Here is a 21,630-nt window from a genome sequence, read left to right on the forward strand (position 1 = left end):
GGTGCTTGCATGCTAGATTACAAATATCAAACATTTTGAACAAATATATTAACCTTTGTCTATATATAAATAAAACATAAAAACATCTATAAATCCTTATCTAAATAACTATATAATGTAATGTCTCTTTAAAAATAAAATCTTATTACCTACAAATAGAAATCTACAGGAATATTTACAATCTTTGTAAATACTGTTCCTCTTCAACTCTTTCCATCACTTTCCTTTGTCTTCATGCTTCTCTGAATTAAAAAGTTCCTGGTATGATACCTCAAATATAGTTTGTCTCTAGGGAACTTTTCATGTCATCAATTTGTTAGCCATTTGGAGGGGAGGCAGGGTAACTGGTGGTTAAGAATATGGGTTCTTGAGTCAGGTGGACCTAAATCAGATCACTTTCTAGCTATGTGCTCTTGAACAAATGACTTAAATTCACTTTATAAGTCTGAGCCTCCTCTGTTGAGAATAATAGTAGTAACTACCTCATAGCACTGCTGTGAGAATTAGATGAGGTCATATATGTGCTCTTTTCTAAGAGCCTAGTACATATTAAATACGAAATAAATGTTAATTGTTCCTACTGTTATCACAAAAATGGTTAAGGGAACCAAGTTCCCTGAACACTATAAAACGAAGTGTGAATGAGATACACAGTTAAATTCTTCCCATTACTTGCTTAGAATCTAGAGAAATCTTTAGAATTTACTCCCTAACCTAACCTTTTCCCCTATCAACCATTCTAAACTTACCTCTTCAAATTGTTTCTAACCTCAACTAATTTTCATTGTCTTCTATTATTTGGCATCATTCTATAATTTCAAAATGAGAGGTACAGCTGTCTGACTTCCCTCAAGAAATGGAATGTTGTACACTGGAAGGGATATTAAAGAAAGACAGTGTAACAGGGATTCTCTGGTGGCTTTAAATTTCTCTAAAATGGCAGTATGGGAAACACAAGTCAGAGAAATACCCAACGAAACAGGCAACATTGTACTAGCCAAGGCAACACCTACATCGAAAACCCAGATAGGTAACCAAGGAGAAAAGTAAAACATAGGTTGCCCATGACCAAGAAGAATGTCCCTGGTAAGAAAATACACACTGGTTCAGCACTTTTGCCTAGGGGATGATTTGTTTTTCTACAGTGCTATTATAAACCTCGTAAGTTTCACATTTCTGAGTAAAGTAATCTGCAAGTAGTTTTGAAGTAGAGCTGTTAAAAACCAAAGAATATAACAAAGCCCTGTTTGGGAGGAGAGAAAACAAAGATATAGAAAAACTAAAAATCTAGGCATTATTTAAACAGAGAAGGCAAGGGCACTAAATCCTTGGGACTCCTGCTATGGGTGAGGTACACTATCTACAGGAACTTTTACTCAAAAGATAATGACAAGATTTCCCAGATTACAAACTGAGAAACTAAACAAAAATAGGATGGCTTATCATCATAACTCGCAGGGCCTTAAATAAACCAGTAGTCTCTTCATAACACTTTTATCTATTCAACAAACTAGATGTGAGGATGACTTGGCTTGATTCTTCCTTCCTTTCTCCTCCATGTGAATTATTTCCAAAATGAAGTTCTTAATTTAAGACACTAAACTTTCCACATACAGAAGGGCCTACTTTAAAAGAAGGTAGATTTCCTTGCTAGCACCTACAAATAAAAGCAGTATTGTAAATTGTATGTATATCCCAGAATTTTATCTAAATACTTAATTTCTGCATCTACTAGATAGGTTTGATTTAATTAAATATATATTAATTGAAGCATTTAATTGGTTGTTTGAGATTATTATTTGAACATTACTTTTATGTAAACACAGATTAACTGCTTGTAAAAGTCTGTAACCAGTACTCAACAGGAAGATTAAAAAACAAAGTTACAAGCTGATTATACCTTTAAAAATAAATATTGAAATAATAAATAACCACTCCCAGGATATTTTCCTTTCATTTAAAAATAACCACAAAAGCAAATCATATAGGAAGACACTGGCTAGTCTAAATCTTGGAGAAATTTTATTCCAAAGAAGACATATGCCATCAATAACAGAATTCTCTTTTTAAAGCTCTCCATGAGTGTAAGTATATAATATGCTTTTTTTTTTCATGTAACCAAGATGTTTGTAATATAATATGCTTTTAATTATAAGTGTTCTTTGAAGTTGAATTTTCACCAATGAGAAAGTTAAACAAACTTTTCAAAACTTATTTCCATCCCATCAATGTAACTGTAATTCATTTTAGCCACAGAAGTAAGTAGTGAAAAGTTTGCCAGACTAAAAGACGATCTGCTATGGACCAGCTCCATGATACTTTTCTCTGTAAAATCCTTCATTTTCAGCACCTAAAAATGGCTTGTGATCTCTAGGGTCCAATGTTATTCCAAAGTACTCTTCTATATTCTTTAAATGAGATGTCTATTCACATCTTACAATATGCCCATGTTTTGTTTATATCTTATTTTATGGCCAGAATGACACCTTCTAAGAATAGAAACTAAATTTTCTAAAGTGGCTCTTTACTGAGCAGTGGCTTACTAGATACATCATCTTTTAATAATATAATATAAAATATAAATTAATCTATTAATTGACTTCCCTTTCCTATACTTTGTAACAGTACCTAGCTATGTAAATAGTATATGAAACTGGTCTCACAAACTAAAGTTCAATTAATGTTAAAATACATCACCTACCTGACAATATTAAATACTATTACACTTTAGAGCTGTTATTCATCTAGACAAGCAACAAAAGACAAAATAGTCCCACCACATTTTAATAAACCACTCTGATATCACTGTAAAAGTTTTCAGATACTTAGAGGAGATTGGTTAGCTGTGGATTTATTTTGCTACTATATTAATATTTAGATATTTAACTTATAACTTTTCACTTTAAATTTGGTAGTACCAATCCTAAGTTTCTTACTGCTAATTTATAAAAAACAGTTTAATATTTTCCACTATTGTTTTTACTAAACAGAAAATTCTCATGTCTTTGCAAGAAGGCAAAAACCCTTTTTTTAAAAAAATTACAGTGTCCCCAAAGTCTCCATACAAAGGAAAACTTTTGTAAACTTTTATAATGGATATTTTGTTAAAAAAAAAAAAAGGGAGGGTACATTTAGCTACAATTTCCCATTTTCCTTATGTATGGTGACTTTTGGTACACCTTGTATTACTAGTTGAGGTTTATATTAGGCCATTCAGCTTTGACGGTAAAATTATGACACTGATTCACTTTCTAACTACAATTTTCTAACTAAAAATCTCACATTAATGTTCTAAAAAAATAGAACAAATTTAAACACTTAAAAATAATTTCAGTTACACTTTAAGCTAAATCTGAAGAAGTCAGGATCTAGATTAGATACTCAATTGTAGAACATTGCTAGTTCTATATGTTACTAACAGGATGCCTCAGATAAATCATTTAGCCATTATGAATCACAGTTACTCATCTATAAAATGTAATTATTATCCTTTGTTACTGAAAATTTAATGTCTAGTTCACTGGTAAGGAATTATTCACAAACATACACAAATATTTAAAATATGTATCCATACCATAAAAATTACCAATTCTTAATTTTCCAAAACAAAAAGATTAAGATAACCAGGTTGACCAAAAAACTGAAAATCAAATTGACTTAATAGGCTTTTTAAATCCCAATAATTTTGCTATCTCTCCAAATGGAGTACAAAGATTTTTTTTTTCTTCCACCAGCATTATTCAAATAAGGCTTAAAACATTAGTGGACAAAATTAGTATACTGAAGGCTGAAGTCCACAGAGAGAGCTACACATAAATGTGTAGCCCTGAAGAAATCAAGTGTAATTTGTTTCAGTAGTGATTAGGGCTATAGATACAGAATATAAAACAAAAGAAACTGTTCAAAATGATTACTTGTGAGAATTAGGATTAAGGAAATGAGAAGACATTTATTTTCTACTTTTTATCCTTTGTCCTATTGTAATCTTTTAAAATAATTATGATGTGTTTCTTTTTTAACTAAAAAATATTTTAAATGGCTAGGTCATAAGTACAGAGGCCCAACAGAGTTTTGCATATAACAGGAATTCAATTAAAAAAAAGATTTCAATAAGTAAATAAAACGATGAATTCTAACTGGGAGAAAGTAAACTGGAATATATTCCTATTTCTTAAAAAAAGAATATATTCCCACTAACGGTTAAAGAATGACAAAGCAGTTATTGTTGGTAGCACTCATCTACATTTTACTGAATGACTAGAATATTATTCACACAGCTTCCTTGAGCTCCTAGTTTGATGTAATAAAAATATTATATAGTACTTATAAAATTGATTTAATAGCAAATAAATCTTATATCATTAAGAGTTATAAGAAGAATGTAAATAACATTGATTCATGATTCATAAAATAGTAATTAAGGCTATGGAACTTAGAAATAAATATTCATGAGTCACATAGGAGAGGAAGAAGACAAAATTGTGTGGGTTTACAAAATTTTAATTTTAAAAATCAGCATAAACATGCCTATGCCCTTTGGATTTAAAAAAACATAATCAAAAAAACTTAAAGCTTTGCAAAACCCATGCAATGTACTAAAAGAGATCACTTAACTGATACTGCCCTCCCCAGTAAGTCAATTCCATGCTCCCGTGCAGCTCAGTGGCGGGAGACATCACCAGCATAGAGTACCCTTGAAGAGGTATTTGGAGATGAGCCAGCCATCTGCAACTTTGGGAAATCTCTTTAAAAAAAATAAACAACAACAACACACAGATATTTAAGAAACCTGCCATCATGTTTACAATTCCAAACTGAATAGCCCAAATAAGATGGCTATACATAATTTTGAAGCAGTAAACATTATTTTTACCTAATAAATAAAATAAAATAAATTAAGATGAATATGAGCTACACTTGAAAGTAAATCAAGCTGCCCCCTTATAACCTGCTCTATTGGAGAGGCTAAGTGTGTTGTTCCCTGTTTATTTTCACCTCCATCATTCTTTCTCAAATTTAATAAACTTATGAAGACACTGGACCTCAAAATCAGCAACAGCTTGACTGAATTTGCTAGCTTTGTACCTCAAAACTTAAAAGATTTGTTAGGAAGAATTACTCACTTTGAACTATATAGCTCAGAAAGTTTTCAATTTTAAAAATACAAATACATTCTGAAAGAGCATTTCTCTTTTTTTGCCTAGGAAATGTTAAAGTTTTTTTTTTTTTTTTTTTTTTTTGCTTAATGATGAGAACAGCACTTAGATATCAAGTAAAATGCTGGCAAAGCGACTAAATAATGCCTACTCTATAAAAAATACTGTTTTAATTGCTACAGCTTCCAATTATTGTTGAACAATCACCATCTGGAAAAGTACTATAAATTCTTACTATGTTGTTTGGAATTGCTAGTATAATTACATGGGAAAACTTCAAAGCCAAATTTCTACGATCACATTCCCAACAAATGATATTTCCTTCTCTCATAAGCAAACACTGAAATCTTCAATAGCATACAGTTCCACACCTTTCCAAATACTTAGATCCTTTTTAAAATCAAATTTAAAACCAAACAAACATCATCAGTAATGTGGCAAGAAAAATGAAAGGAAGGAGATGCATAAACTGTGCCACATCTATGGCTCTACCATTCACTCTCTCTATCCTCTTACCCCTGGTTTGTAACATTTTAAACAAATATTACACTTGGAAACATATCAAAAAGGATCTATAATTTGGTACCCAAGTCAAAGGCCATATAAGAACATGTTCTTGCTATAACCACAACAAAAACGAAAATTTATCAACATTGAAATGTAAAGCAGAATAGAATGCTTTCCATTGGAAATAATATCAATTCTTAACGTTTAAACCACATTTACTATCTCTGTCCTGACACAAAGTTCTCTATTTTATTTGTGATTTATAGATTCAAAAATATATCAAAGTAAAAACAATTTCTATGGAAATTTTAAAGAAATTTTACTTCAAAAAATGTATCAAATAAGCTATATCATTACCATGATTTATGTCATGGCTAAACTCCTCTTTTAAAGTAGGAAACAATTCCTGAATCTCTTTTATTTTATTTTATTTTATTTTATTTTATTTTATTTTATTTTATTTTAGAGACGGGGTCTTGCTCTATCTCATAGGCTACAACTCCTGGGCTCAAGCAATCCTTCTGCCTCAGCCTCCCAAGTAGCGAGGACTACAGACTAACAGGAAGCACCACCATGCCTGGCTAATTTTTTTATTTTTAGTTTTTTTTAGAGACAGGATATAGCTATGTTCCCCACAGTGATCTCAAACTCCTGGTCTCAAGTGGTCCTCCCACCTTGGCCTCCCAGAATGTTGGGATTACAGGTGTGAGCCACCATGCCTGGCCCTATTTTAAACTCAAATTATAAATTATGGTTTAAAAAAATTAATTAGGGCCAGGTACAGTGGCTCACATCTAATCCTAGCACTCTGGGAGGCCAAGGAGAGAGGATCACTTGAGCCCAGGAGTTAAAGACCAGCCCAAGCAAGAGTGAGACCATGTCTCTGCTTAAAAATAGAAAAAACTAGCTGGGCATGGTAGTGTGCACCTGTAGTCCCAGCTACCTGGAAGCTGAGGCAGGAGGAACCCTTTAGACCAGGAGTCTGAGGTTGGATTTCCTGGTTGGTTATAAGTTTTCACTGACAGCCCAGAAATAAGAAAAATAATAAGGAAGTGATACATGTAATATGTCTGGGATAAATATTCTTCATATACAATTTAAGTCCTTAGCATTGTTGCTGCCCCTCAGAAATTATAATAGCAAGTGAATGACAAGCTTACATTATTTCAAAGTGGTCTAAGGCTTAGTTTTTTGTAGAAAGGGTTCACATATACAATTGAAATAAAACCTTTTGTTATAAAATATAAAATATTAAAAGAAAGTGACACAGTATTTTACTAGTCAGTAGCTTAGAAAAACTATTGAGGTAAGACCAAATAAACTAGATTCAGAAAGTGTTTTGTTCAAGAACAAAACTCATTCAAATACAAACAACATTATTATCATACTTTATATAGTTATTTTAGATATTAGTTTCTGAAATTTCAGCCAAAAGAAGAATCCATTCAGGAATAGATATGCAATAAAAGAATGCTTAATTATACTGAAGATAAAGCATTTCCTGAGCAAAAAGTATGTAATTTTCAAAATTAAATCATTGAAAATAATATACTTACTGATTTTTATGTTCAATTAATGTTGAAATTAGCCTTCAGATAGAAGAGATTATTGACCATTGCTTTAAACAAATATATTTTGCCTTGGTGATACTGAACATGACTCTAATTCATGAATGTGATATTTATTCCTCCATATTTTTCATGTAAGTCCTGTTCCAACCTTAGCTTTCTATTTCTTTTATCATTGAACTATATTATCATGATTAATATAATTGAATAAATGTTATGCAGGAGATAAACTTTTAGCTTTTGCTATATTTATTCTAATTCTCTCTCTCTCTGTTTATATATTTTTCTAATAAAGTTACAGGTAGACATAATATAAATGTGCCAAGATGGATTATGGAAAAGACTCCTAGATTAACTGATCTAGGAGTATTATTCATGTAGCAACAGTTACAAATACAATTATATACTGTAATTTAAACAATAATAAAACAATATCTTATATGTGGCCATTCTTTATATTTTAACAGGTTCTGAAATTAAATTGTAGTATTATATATAATTTTTCTTAAACTTTTAAAAGATTGTTTTAAAATATGCACGCTTGAAGCTCAAACTTGTGGGTGGAGAGAGGGAAAGGGCACTATTTGAAACCTTATAATTTGTACCCCCATAATATGCTGAAATAAAAAAAATACCATTTAGATAGTAGGTATGTTAGAAACAAGGTATTTATTCACTAATTTAACAACTTAAAAAACATTGAGTACCTAAATTGTGCTAATCTTTCGAAGTTGAAAAATCATAATAATGTTAAAAGAAAGAAAATGTAGAAAGAATTTTAATAAAATAAAAATATTAGATAATATGCATGATAGCAATTGGCTAAATAAATACTGAAAACTATTAATGAATAGAAATTATTAATAGTTCTTTCCATAAAATTAAAGTATTTGATTTTATGGATAATAAGGATAGTAAAAGAACAATTTAAAATTATACTGAATATATCTGAACGGGGGGTCATCTCAGTTTCTTATAAAACATCAAGAAAACTATGAGAGCTATTTAAAAATTTAGAGTAAAAATACATGCAGTGAGAGTTTGTAGCTAAAAAAAAAAAAAAGAAATAAAAATAAAAATAGAGTAAAAATACAGGGTATGTGCAAACACACAAATATTAGGCATTCAAAATTCTAACATACTTCAATTAACTCTTAATCATGGCATATATTAGAAAATCCAAATTATATATTGGAATGGGAATTTAGCATTAGACTTCTAGAAAAGTACCTTGCAGTGATTTTGTTTTTCTTAAAAAAAAGAGAGACCAATACCATGAATGTATAAATGATTCTGAGAACAATTCACTGGAATTAGAAATTCAGAAAGATCTAGGAACTGAGATTATCATGACATCCACCAAAAATGAAGTCCACTAAATTGTGTAATCTCTGTCCTATAAAATGAGAAACATTTATTTCCCTTAAATGAGCAATATTAGAGCAATAAAGTGATCAAAACTGTTGCTGAATTTATGTAACAACAAAATTAACAAGAAAGCAACTTTCCATGACTGAAAATAAAGTATGACTTGGTAATTACAAGTACTATACATTGTTTATGCTCATTTGCAAAAATCACAAGGTCAAATCAGAAATGCTTCATTATTTTTTTTGGCAGAAACTCAAAGGGGAATAAACACAAATAAACATGAACTACCATCAGAGGCCATCAGTTCCTGTTAAAGCCAAGAAATTGGACTACCTGGTAGAATCAAAAACTTCTTAAACTCTTTCTCATATTAAAAAAAGACATTCAAAAATATCTTAGACAATTTTTTTTTTGAGACAAGGTCTCATCTCACTCTGTCACCTAGGCTAGAATATAGTGGTGTGATCATAGTTTTACTGCAACCTCAAACTCCTGGGCTCAAGCCATCCTCTTGCTTCATCCTCCTAAGTAGCTAGAGCTACAGGCCAGTGCCACCAGACCCGGCTAATTTAAAAATTTGTTTTAGAAACAGGGTCTTGCTATGTTGCCGAGGCTGGTCTCAAACTCCTGACCTCAAGTGATCTTCCCACCCTGGCCTCCCAAAATGCTAGGATTAGAGGCATGAGCCACAACACCTGGCTGACAATTTTATCAGTAGTAGAATTTATTTAAGACTTCTCATAACATTTTCTTCTTCTTGGCTTGGGGAAAGTACTCCCCTCCCACAAAGCAAATTATAATTTTTTCTGAGACAAGAGTCTCGCTCTGTCACCCAGGGCTTGAGTGCAGTAGCATCATCATAGCTCACTACAACTTCCACCTCCTAGGCTCAAGCAATCCTTCTGCATCAGCCTCTGAGTAGCTGGGACTACAGGGACATGCCACCATGCCCAGCTAATTTTTTCTTAGAGACAGGGTCTTGCTCTTGCCCAGGCTGGTCTTGAACTCTGGGCCTCAAGCAATCCTCCTGCCTTGAGCCACTGGGCCTTGCCCCAATTCTAAATTTTGAATCATTTAATTTGAAGGGGTTTTGAAAGTGAACTTCATGTAAAATAAACCTGAATAATTCCCCAGAGTAACAAAGTTTAAAACTATTAATAAATCTCTCATTCTGTAAATAAACAAATATTTAAATTGGGGAATTAAATGACTTTGAAATTTCTGGTTTGATTATAAAATATAAATACCATTTTGCCTATGTCTCCTAATATGTATAAATATTTGAGTTTTTGACTTTGTTTTTCACCCAGAAATACCCATACCAAACATGGTAATTGAGAGTACTACAACAATAATAAGACCCAAACAGAACCAAGTAATCAAGTATGTGGGAATTGTATGTTGTAGAGTTTTAGACATTCAAAATGACATAAAATTAAGATACAACTATTTCATATGTTTTAAAACAGAAATCATAAACTCTCAAATGAAAAATAAGTATGAAATAAAATAATAAACTACCAACAATAATCATATAAAAAGACTAATCTCAAGGGAGAGAAAAGATCATTATTGATCAAAATGGACTATATAAAAACTAGTTTCATATGATATAAAGAGTTTTTTCCTATCCTGGGGTAATTAAAAAGACTCACTAAACAAAAGATACAGGCAAAGCAGAAAATTTTTTAAAAGGTTAATAAAATGGAAATACAAAAAATTTTTTAAAAGGTTAATAAAATGGAAATACATTCAATTTCACTTATAAATTAAAATAACAAGATACTCATATATATATGATAGAAGGCCAAAAAAGATACTTTCCCCAATAAAATTAAAACCCAAATATTAATAACAGTAAAATGAGATATGGGAAAAAATAACAATCACATACATTATTGTTGGTACAACCTTTCTGGTAGACAAGTTAGCAACATATATTAAATTCAAATGTATATATGCTTTGATTTTAGTAATTACAATTCTAAGAATCGTTACCTATAATGATTACTAGGAAATAATTTTAAAGAAATTAGACAACTATGTAAAGACATGTTCAGTGACATGTAACAGTATGTTTACGAAAAGGAAAATTTAGGAAAAATCAATAGGAAGTTACTTATGGTTCATTTATATATTAAATATTATATAGCTGTTAAAAATGAAATGGAAATATATCCAAGAGGATAAAAAACATGTAGAAACAAAAAATTGTACATGAATGTTTACAGAAGCATTATTCATAAGAGGAAAAAGGTGGAAACAATCCAAATGTCCATTAACTGATAAAAGTGTACACAAAATGTGATATATCCACATAATGGAATATTCTTCAGCCATAAAAAAATTAAGTACTGATACATGCTATAACACAAATGAACTTTGAAAACATTATGCTAAGTGAAAGAAGCCAAATACAAAAGGCCACATAATTTATTATTCCATTTATATGAAATGTCCAGAATAAGTAAATTCATAGGAATAGAAAGTAAATTAGTGGTTGCCAGGCGATGGGGGAAAGGGAGAAAGAGAAATGACTACCTAATGGGTAGGGAGTTTTCTTTTTGGGGTGATGAAAATTTTCTAGAATTATAGTAGTGATAGTTGTACTACTCTGTGAATATATTAAAAACCACTGAATTGTGTACTTTAAAATAGTTAAAATAGTAAATTTTATTTCAATTTTAAAATACTAAAAAAGAAGAAATGGGAAATATAAATATGGCCATGAAAAGATGCCTACAATGTACTAAGGCTAAAATACAGATAATGAAGAAAAAATATACATACATTCATATGTATACACATATGCAATATACATATGACGGTAGATGTGCAAAGTCACCAGCTACAGTTATATCTGGGATTTCTGAAAGTTTTTATTAATACTTCCTATTGCTTTATATTTGAATGTCTCATGACTTTTATGAGGAAGAAGAAATGCAAAAATGATTGGTAGCCCAAGAAGACATAGTATACAGAGAGAAAAAGGTTAAGGAATCCTAACAGAACTTTTTCTTTTTTTCTTTCTTTTATTTTTTTTCTAATATAGTAGACTATTAATAGGAATGCAAACAAAGTCAACTTATTCATTCAGTAGTTATTGGATAAAATTTTAAATTGAAGAGAGAGCCTTCTCAAAAGGCATCAGAAAAACAAAAACTGATGAGTGCTACAAGCTTAAAAGTATAGCAATATGATTTTGATTGAAAAGGATATATGAAAGTACAGAAATCTGAGTTATATTTAAATTTTTCCAGTTACTAACCTTTTCCATGATAAATGCTTTAGAGATTAAAACTTTGTTTTTAAAATCTGTGTAGTTATAATATCTATTTATTCCTGAACCTTAAATTTACTATAAAACATTAATATAGAGGTTAATTTTATTCACTATGCAATTTAAAACACTGAATAAAATTTATCATGGTACATATAACCCTGGATTCTTCAAGAATTACTTGAATATTATGATTTTCTGAGATATAAAATCTATTGCAGCTGTCCTAAATTTCCAAGTATATAACTTAAAAGGGTGTTTCTCAGAGTGGCCTTGTCCATTGTCTAAAAGCCAAACTTTGGTGACCTTCAGAGCCAATTTCTTATCTCTGGTATCATGTTTTGGCCTGAGTATATGGGTTTTTGTTGAATGAGTTGTGTTCATATGTTACTACAGAAACAATTCAAGTCTCATTTTGTGTGCAAACCAAGAATCAAAAGTTGGAAAACCTACAAAAATGAACAAAGAAAACTCAAAAGCCAATGGACAGGTTTATCTTTACTCATTGTTTCTAACAGTGTTTACACTGTACTTCAAAAGATGGCCTCATAGGGAGGTGACTATTTATCATCTAACTCAGGAAGAGCTTTGAGGTTCAAGCCAGAGTTTCTGAGCAATGCTTAGGTACCATAACAGTTCAACTGGGTTACAAAAATTCTAAAATATCAAGTTCTAACTCAGAGTTCTAACTCTTTTTAAGAGTCTGAATCCAAGTGCTGTTAGAAAAAAATATAGGGATTATTACTGCTGCATTAAATATTCAATTTTCCAACACACATTCACTGAGTGTCTACCATATCTCAAGCTCTGTTCTAGAGCTTTGGGATACATCAGTGAACAAAACAGACGAAGAACTTAGCCCTGGTGAAACTTACATTTCAGTAGAGGTGAAGATCTTAGCCCTGGTAAAGCTTACATTTTAGTGAAGGTGAAGAAAGACAATAAATGATAATCATAATAAATTATATAATATGTTAAAAGTTAAGACTTAAAAAATAGTAATGCAAGGTAAAGAGGTCAGAAGTGCCTGGGGATGAAAAGAGGGAAGGTTATTTATAATTTAAAATATAGCAGAAGGGTTAAATTCATTGAGTAGTTTTGAATCAGATGAAGGAGTTAACCGTTCAGATACTAGAAGAAGTGTGCTCCTTACCCAGGGAACAGCCAGTGTGATGGTGGACTGTGGTGGAATGTGCCTGGTACAGCCAAGAAAAATAAAAAGAACGGATGAGGCTACAGCACAGTAACTTCAGGGAAAAAAAAAACATTAGCTGTACATGAATATAACCGGGGAAGAAATGTTCTGAATCAATGCAAAATCTAAAGTGAATGCAAGTCAGCAAGCCAAATGTTAATAATTAGCAGATTAATTTATAGATTTATTTGATATAATGTCTTAGTATACTTGATCCTTTTTTCCTTTAATAAGTGGTATGTTTCTAATTGATAGTCTGTAGTTCTCCAGGACACTCAGAAGCTTTTTCATTTTAATTAATTATTTTCTATGTAACTTCTACAAAATTTACTAATATATCCCATCCTCACACCGTCTAGCTGAAGTTTACATGATTATTTCTAGCCACTTTACTGCTAAATTTCATATTTTTCTTTAGCTGGTCTACTAGTCTATAAATAATCAAAGTCACAGATGACATTTTAAAGAATTAAATTGTAATTTTCACTTGAGGCACTTTTATGCCTGTTTTCCCTGTAAAGCCATCCCTGACTCATTCAAGCAGAAAGGATTATTTGCTCCTTTGTGCTGCATCACGCTCATACTTCTATTATGACTTGATGACACTGCAACACATCATTATTTGTTAATGAAAGCATGTCTTATTAATCTTTGTATTCTAAGCCCCCAGCACAGGTTGCTGAGTAAGAAAATGAATAGGAGAAACAGAATAGGCTATGTATGTGTATAAAAGACAGTGGGAGTTGGGGGCAGGTGGGTGAGGAAAGCAAAAAAGGAAAAAAGTGGAAACTATATGCGAAGTTTCAAATTTAAAGCTTCACAAAAAGAATAGGGAACTCAGGCTATGACTCATTTTCACAGCAGAGGAAAAGTAGGAGGTACATTCAGCCAAGAAAATATAAAGGGGTGATGGCAAAGGAATATTCCTTGGGGCTTCTTTTTACCGTGTTCTATGACCAACTATCCAGCCTCCCAAAGTAAGTGGGGAGCAAGGAGTTTGAATCTTATGTATTATAATAAAAAAATGAAACCTTACCCATTTTAAAATGTTTTAATCAGAAGCAACACAATGTGAAGGAGTTACAAATTCTTTTTTAACTTATAGTAAGTTCACTGTTGGTATACATTTCTATGAGTTCTGAAAAATTCAGGAAGTCATGTAACCACAACCAGAAGACAGGTAACAGTTCCACCAACCAAGAAAACCCCTTCAGGCTGACACTACATAGTCAAACCCCATGCCCCTCCCTAACCTCTAACCCCTAGTAACCACTGATCTATTCTCTGACACTATAGTTTGGCCTTTTCTATAAAGTCATATAAATGAAATGATATAGTAACCTTTAGAGTTTTGCTTCTTTCACCTAGCATAATATATGTGAAATTTATCCATGTTGTTATATGTGGAAATAGTGATTTTGCTTTTTATTACTGAGTTTATTCACTGTATGGATATAGACCAGTTTATCCATTTGATCACATGAAGGATATTTGGAATGTTTCTAGTTTTTGACATTTATGAATAAAACTGCAATAAACAAGTTTTTGTGTAAACTTAAGTATTCATTTCTCTTGAGTAAAACAGTAGGATGGCTGGGAAATAAGAGTATATTTAACTTTACAAAAAATTGACCAACTGTTTACTAAAGAGGCTATACCATTTTGCCCTCCCACTAGCAATGTATGAGACTTCCAACTGCTCCCCATCCCTACCAGAACTTGATATAGGTGTGCAGCAGTACCCCACTGCAGTTTTAATTTGCATTTCCCTAATGACTAATGATGCTGACCACCATTTTATTTGTTTACTTGCCATTTGTGTATCTTTGGTAAAGTCATGTGTTGAATTCTTCTGCACATTCTAAAACTGAGTTGTTTTCATACTATTCCTTTTTATATCAGTTCTTTGTATATTCCAGATACAATCTCTTTGTCAAATATGTGATTTGCAAATATTTTCTCCTGGTCCATGGCTTGTCTTATGATTCTCTTAACATTCTTTCAGGGATAAAAGTTCTTAATTTTGAGGAGGTCCACTATACCATTATTTCTATTATGGACTGTACTTTTGGCTATGTCTAAAATATGTTTGCATACTTAAAAGTAACAAAAACATTCTACATTTTTATTTTAGAATTTTATACTTTTACACTTTGAATTTAGGCCTATAACCCATTTTGAGCAATTGTTCCAGCATCTTTTTGAAAAAGTTTATCATTTCTCCATTGAATTGCTTTTGCATCTTTGTCAAAAACAAATCAAATCAACCATATTTGTATGGATCTTCTTCTGAACTCTCCATTGTACTGATCTATATGTATAAGGTTTCACCAATAACACTCTGATCACTCTATCTCAACAGTAAGTCTTGAAAACCAATAGTTCAAGTCTCCAACTTTGTTCTTCCTTTGTGAAATGTTTTGCCTATTTATATTTACTTTGCTTATGTATACAACCATATAAATTTTAGAGCCAGTTTGTTGATAGCTATAAAAAAAGCCTTCTACAACTTTAAGGTTGCAGATCAATATGAAGAGACCTGACATCTTAACAATATTGGATTTTCCAATCCATAGTGAAGAATTATCCATCCAAAATTTCAGTAGTACCAAAGTTGATAAATATTGCAAAGTTCTGTAGATGTACTCTAAGGAAGTTTTCTTCTAATACCTAGTTTGTGAAGAGTTTTAACATAAATGAATTTTGAATTTTGTCAAATGCTTTTTTATGCATCTATTTTGATATGATCCGGTGGTTTTTATTCTTTAGTCTGTTAATAAAATGAAATATTTTGGTTTTAAATACTCAAATATCCTTGCATCCCAGAGTTTGATCTGTTAACATTTTATTGAAGATTCTGGCATATATGTCCATGAGGGGTATTGTTACGTAGACGTATACCTTGATTTATTGCATTTCACTTCATTGTGCTTTACATATTACATTTTCTACAAACTGAAGGTTTGTGGCAATCCTGTGCCCAGCAAGTATATCAGTGCAATTTTTCCAACAGCATGAACTCATTTCATGCCTTTGTGCCACATTTTGATAATTCTTGCAATATTTCAAACTTCTTCATTATTATTGTATCTGTCATGGTGCTCTGTGATCAGTGATCTTTGATGTTACTATTGTAATAGTTTTGGAACACGGCGAACCACACCCAGTGTGTTCTGACTACTCTACTAACTGGTCTTTCCCCTGTCTCTCTCCCTGTCTTTGGACCTCCCTATTCCTTGAAACACAATGTTGAAATTAGGCCAAGTAATAACCCTATAGTGGCACCTAAGTGTTCAAATGCAAGGAAGACTCACAAGTCTCTCACATTAAATCAAAAGCTAGAAACGATTAAGCTTAGTGAGGAAGGCATGTCAAAAACCAAAATAGGCTGAAAGCTAGCCCTCTTGTGCCAAATAGTTAGCCAAGGAGTGAAAGCAAAAGAAAAGTTCTTGAAGGAAATTCACTACTCCAGTGAACACACAAATGATAAGAAAGCAAGACAGTTTTATTGCTGATACAGAGAAAGTTTAGATAGAAGATCCAATCAGCCACAACATGCCCCTAAGCCAAGGCCTAATTCAGAGGAAGGCCCTAACTCTCTTCAATTCTATGAAAGCTAAGAGAGGGAAGGAAGCTACGAAGAAAGGTTGAAGCTAGCAGAGATTTGTCCATGAGGTTGAAGGAAAGAAGCCATCTCTATAACATAAAAGTGCAAGGTGAAGCAGCAAGTACTGGTGTAGGAGCTTCAACAAGTTATACAAGATCTAGCTAAGATCCTTGATGAAGGTGGCTACACTAAATAACAGATTTTCAATGTAGACAAAATAACCTTATATTGGAAAAAGATGTACTCTAGGATTTTCATAAATACAGAAAAGTCAATGCTTGGCTTCAAAGTTTCAAAGGACAGGCTGACTCTCGTTAGGTGCTAATGCAGCTGATAACTTTAAGTTGAAGCCAATGCTCATTTATCATTCCAAAAATCCTAGAGCCCTTGAGAATTATGCTGAATCTACTCTGCCTGAGCTCTATAAATGGAACAACAAAGCGTTGATGACAACACATCTGTTTACAGCATGGTTTACTAAATATTTTCAGCCTTCTGTTGAGACTTGCTCCTCAGAAAAAAGATTCCCTTCAAAATATTACTGTTCATTGACAATGCCTCTGGTCACCCAAAAGCTCTGATGAGATATATAAGGAGATTAGTGTTTTCACACCTGCTAACACAACATCCATTCTGCAGCCCATGAATCAAGCAGTAATTTCAACTTTCAAGTCTTATTATTTAAGAAATACACTTTGTAAGGCTAGAATTGCCATAATAGTGATTCCTGATAAATCTGGGCAAAGTAAATTGAAAACTTTCTGGAAAGGATTCTAGATGTCATTAAGAACATTAATGATTCATGAGGGGGAGGTCAAAATATCAACATTCACAAGAGTTTGGAAGAAGTTCATTCCAACCTCCATGGATGTCTTTGAGGGGTTCAAGCCTTCAGTGGAGGAAGTAACTGCAGATGTGGTGGAAACAGTAAGAGAACTATAATGTTAAAATGGAGCCTGAAAATGTGACTGAATTGTTCTAATCTCATGGTACCTTTAACAGATGAGGAGTTGATTCTTATGGAAAAGAAAGAAAGTGGTTACTTGAGATGGAATCTACTCCTGGTGAAGATGCTGTAAATATTGTTAAAATAACAACAAAGGACTTAGAATATTACATAAACTTAGTTCATAAAGTAGTGACAGGGTTTGAGAGGACTGACTCCAATTTTGAAAGAAGTTCTACTGTGGGTAAAATGCTATCAAACAGCATTGCATGCTACAGACAAATCTCTTATGAAAGGAAGAGTCAGTCAATGTGGCAAATTGCTGTTTTATTCTAAGCAATAATTTCATTGCTGTTTTATTCTAAGAAATTGCCACAGCTACTCCCAACCTTCAGCAGCCACCACCCTGATAGTCAGCAGCCATCAACATAGAGGCAAGACCCTCCACCAGCAAAAAGATTACAACTCACTGAAGGCTCAGATGAGGATTAGCAATTTTTAGCAATAAAGTATTTTTTAATTAAGGTATCTACATTGTTTTTTAGACATAATGTTATTGTACACTTAATAGACTACAGTGTAGTATAAACATAACTTTTATATATACTGGGAAACCAAAAAATTTGTGTGACTTGCTTTATTGAGAGATACACTTTATTGTGGAAGTCTCGAACCAAACCCACAATATATCAACTGTATACCTGTAGTTTCCTTTTCTTGCAATATTTTGTTTAATTTTGTAGCAGGCTAATGCCAGCCACATAAAATGGGTTAAAAACTGTTCTCTCCTATTTTTCTGGAAAAAAATGAATAAGATTAGTATTATTTCTTTAATGGTTGGTCACAGTCAACACCAAAAAACATGTAGGCCCAGAGTCTTCTTTGTTGGAAGATTTTAAAATACTAATTCAACCTCTTTCATAGGTATAGGACTACTCTTGTTATCTATTTCTTCATAAGTTTTGTTAGGATTTGTCTTCCAAGAAATTGGCCCATTTCAGCCACAATGTCAAATTTATGGTTAGAGTTGTTCACAGTATCCCATTATTATCCTTTGAATGTAGGGCCTATAGTGACAATACCCTCTTTCATTCTTCTTATTGGTAATTTGGAACCTCTCTCATTTTCTCAGTCTATCTAGAAGTTCATAATTAGATTTATTTTGTGTTTTTAATTTCATTGATCTCTGCTTTTATCTTTATTATTTCCTTCATTCTGCTTGCTTTGTGTTTAATTTTCTTTTTTAGTTTCTTAAGGTGGAAGATTAGAATACTGACTTTAGAGCTTTCTTGCTTTCTTAGTAAGTTTTTAATGCTTTAAATTAAGCATTAAAATGCTTTAACTGTATCCTACACATTTTGATATGACACATTTTAATTTTTCATTCAGTTCAAAATACTAATTTTTTGAGAATTCCTTATTGACTTATAATTTATTTTAAAAATGTTTTTAAATTTTCAAATATTTGATGATTTTTCAGGTATCTTTCTTAACTTCTGTTACTGTCAGAGAACATATGATTTCAATTCTTTTAAATTTGCTGAGGCTTGTTTTATGGCTCAGAATAAGGTCTACCTCTTTGAATATTCCATTTGCCCTTGAAAAAAATATATATTCTGCCACCCAGGAGTGTTTTATAAATGTCAATTATTAATATTAGGGTGTTTTATAAATGTCAATTAAGTCAGTTGCTTGATAATGTTGTTCAGATTTTTTATACTCTTACTGATTTTCTGTCTACTTGATCTATTGATTATTATGAGAAAAGTATTAAAGTTGCCAACTGTAATTGTGGATTTTTCTGTTTCCTAATTCTCTTGTCAGTGTTATCCACCTCCAAAGTATTTTGGAGCTCTGTTGTTAGCTGCATACATACTTCAGAGTTGTGCTATCTTCTTGGATACTGACCTACTTTTTAATATGTAAATGTCCAACTTCATCTCCATACATTTTCTTTGTTCTGAAATCTACTTTGATATTTATATAGCCACTCCAGCTTGCTTTCAATTAGTTTCTGCATGGAATACCTTTTTCTATCTTTTTAACATATCTGTATCAATATACTTAAAATGGGTTTCTTTATTTTACCTAATCAAAATATGTCATTTAATTGGTGTGTTTAGACCATTTTTATTTAATGTAATTACTAATATGATTGGATTTAGGTCTACCATTTTATTGTTTGATTTCTTTATATCCCTTCTTTTTTACCCCTACCTTCTCTTAGATAATTTTAATGTTTTAGCATTTCATTTTAATTTATTTATTGGCTTTCTGGCTAAATCTCTTAGTATTTTTATAGTCACTCCTTTAAGGAATATAATACCTAACCTTTACCAGTCTATTGAAAGTTAGTATTTTACCATTTCAAGTAAATATATAACCACGTAGATCCAGCCTTTGTTTTAAACATCACTTGTATTACATATAAAAACACTGAAAGCTTGCCCAGCAATGCTATAAGTTTTTATTTCAAGAGTCATACTCAAAAGACCTTGAGAGGAGAAAAAAAATATGCCCTATTTACTCAGATATTTACCATTTCTGTTGCTCACTTTTCATTCATGAAGTTCTAAGTTTCTTTTATTTTAATTGTTTTTTATTTCAGCATATTATGGGAGTACTAACGTTTAGGTTACCTATATTGCCTTTGCCCCACCTAAGTCAGAGCTTCAAGTGTGTCCATCCTCCAGATGGTGTGCACTATACCCATTAGGTTTGAATATACCCATCCTCTCCTCCCCCTCCCACCTGGCCAACAGCCCATCAATGTTACTACTATGTGTGCACATAAGTGTTGATCAATTAATACCAATTTCATGGTGAGTACATGTGGTGCTTGTTTTTCCATTCTTGGGATACTTCACTTAGAATTGGCTCCAGCCCTATCCAGGATAATACAAGAGGTGCTAGATCACCATTGCTTTTGTGGCTAAGTAGTACTCTATAGTATACATATACAACATTTTATTAATCCACTCATGTATTGATGGGCACTTGAGTTGTTTCCACATCTTTGCAATTGTGAATTGTGCTGCTGTAAACATTCTAGTGCAGATGTCTTTTTTATAGAATGTCTTTTGTTCTTTTGGGTAGATGCCCAGGAATGGGATTGCTGGATCAAATGGTAGCTCTTTGAGGTATCTTCATGTTACTTTCCACAAAGGTTGTACTAGTTTGCAGTCTCATGAGCAGTGTATAAGTGTTCCTATCTCTCCGCATCCACACCAACATTTATTGTTTTGGGACTTTTTGAAAAGGCCATTCTCAGTGGAGTTAAGTGATATATCATTGTGGTTTTGATTTGCATTTCCCTGATCATTGGAGATGTTGAGCATCTTTTCATATGTTTGTCGATTATCAGTCTCCGTTCTGAAAAGCTTCTGTTCATGTCCTTTGCCCACATTTTTATATGGTTGTTTGATTTTTTATTGATGATTTTCCTGAGTTCTATATAGATTCTAGTTATCAGCCTTTTATCAGATGTGTAACATGCGAATCTTTTTACCCATTCTGTAAGTTTTCTGTTTGCTCCCATGATAGTTTCCTTGGCTGTGCAGAAGCTTTTTAATTTGATCAGTTCCCATTTATTTATTTTTGTTGTTGTTGTGATTGCCTTGAATTCAGGTGCTTATCAAAAAAATAATCATGACCCACTGGACTTCATCCCAGATATACAGGGATGGTTCAACATACGCAAATCTATAAATGTAATTCACCACATAAATAGAAGCAATAACAAAGACCATATGATCCTCACAATAAATGCAGAACAAGACAAAATTCGGCACCCTTTTATGATAAGAATGCTTAAGAAAATAGGCATAGACAGGATTCACCTAAAAATGACACAAGACATATATGACAAACCCATAGCCAACATCATACTGAAAGGGGAAAAGTTGAAAGCATTGCTGCTTAGAACTTGAACCAGACAAGGTTGCCCTCTATCACAGCTTCTATTCAACATAGTGCTGGAAGTCCTAGCCAGAGCAATCAG

At 32.2% G+C, this 21,630-nt stretch overlaps 2 protein-coding genes across 5 annotated transcripts in view; one reads left to right on the top strand and one right to left on the bottom strand.

Annotated features, from left to right (window-relative positions):
• The window catches only part of RUNDC3B (RUN domain containing 3B), a 140,614-nt gene that overhangs the window by 84,727 nt on the left and 34,257 nt on the right, over positions 1-21,630 (bottom strand). For 2 of the 4 annotated variants that reach the window (XM_076006461.1, XM_012779557.3), the window contains exons 3-4: positions 4,693-4,744; positions 1,995-1,999 (exon numbers count right to left, since the gene is read on the bottom strand). The exons of the other annotated variants lie outside the window; for them this stretch is intronic. In XM_076006461.1, coding sequence (XP_075862576.1) covers positions 1,995-1,999; positions 4,693-4,744 — 57 coding nt within the window. The remainder of the gene's footprint in view (positions 1-1,994; positions 2,000-4,692; positions 4,745-21,630) is intronic. 4 annotated transcript variants of the gene reach the window in all.
• The window catches only part of ABCB1 (ATP binding cassette subfamily B member 1), a 194,774-nt gene that overhangs the window by 15,220 nt on the left and 157,924 nt on the right, over positions 1-21,630 (top strand). The window lies entirely within an intron of this gene.

Source organism: Microcebus murinus, chromosome 9 (genome assembly GCF_040939455.1).
Source record: "Microcebus murinus isolate Inina chromosome 9, M.murinus_Inina_mat1.0, whole genome shotgun sequence".
Classification (NCBI taxonomy): domain Eukaryota; kingdom Metazoa; phylum Chordata; class Mammalia; order Primates; family Cheirogaleidae; genus Microcebus; species Microcebus murinus.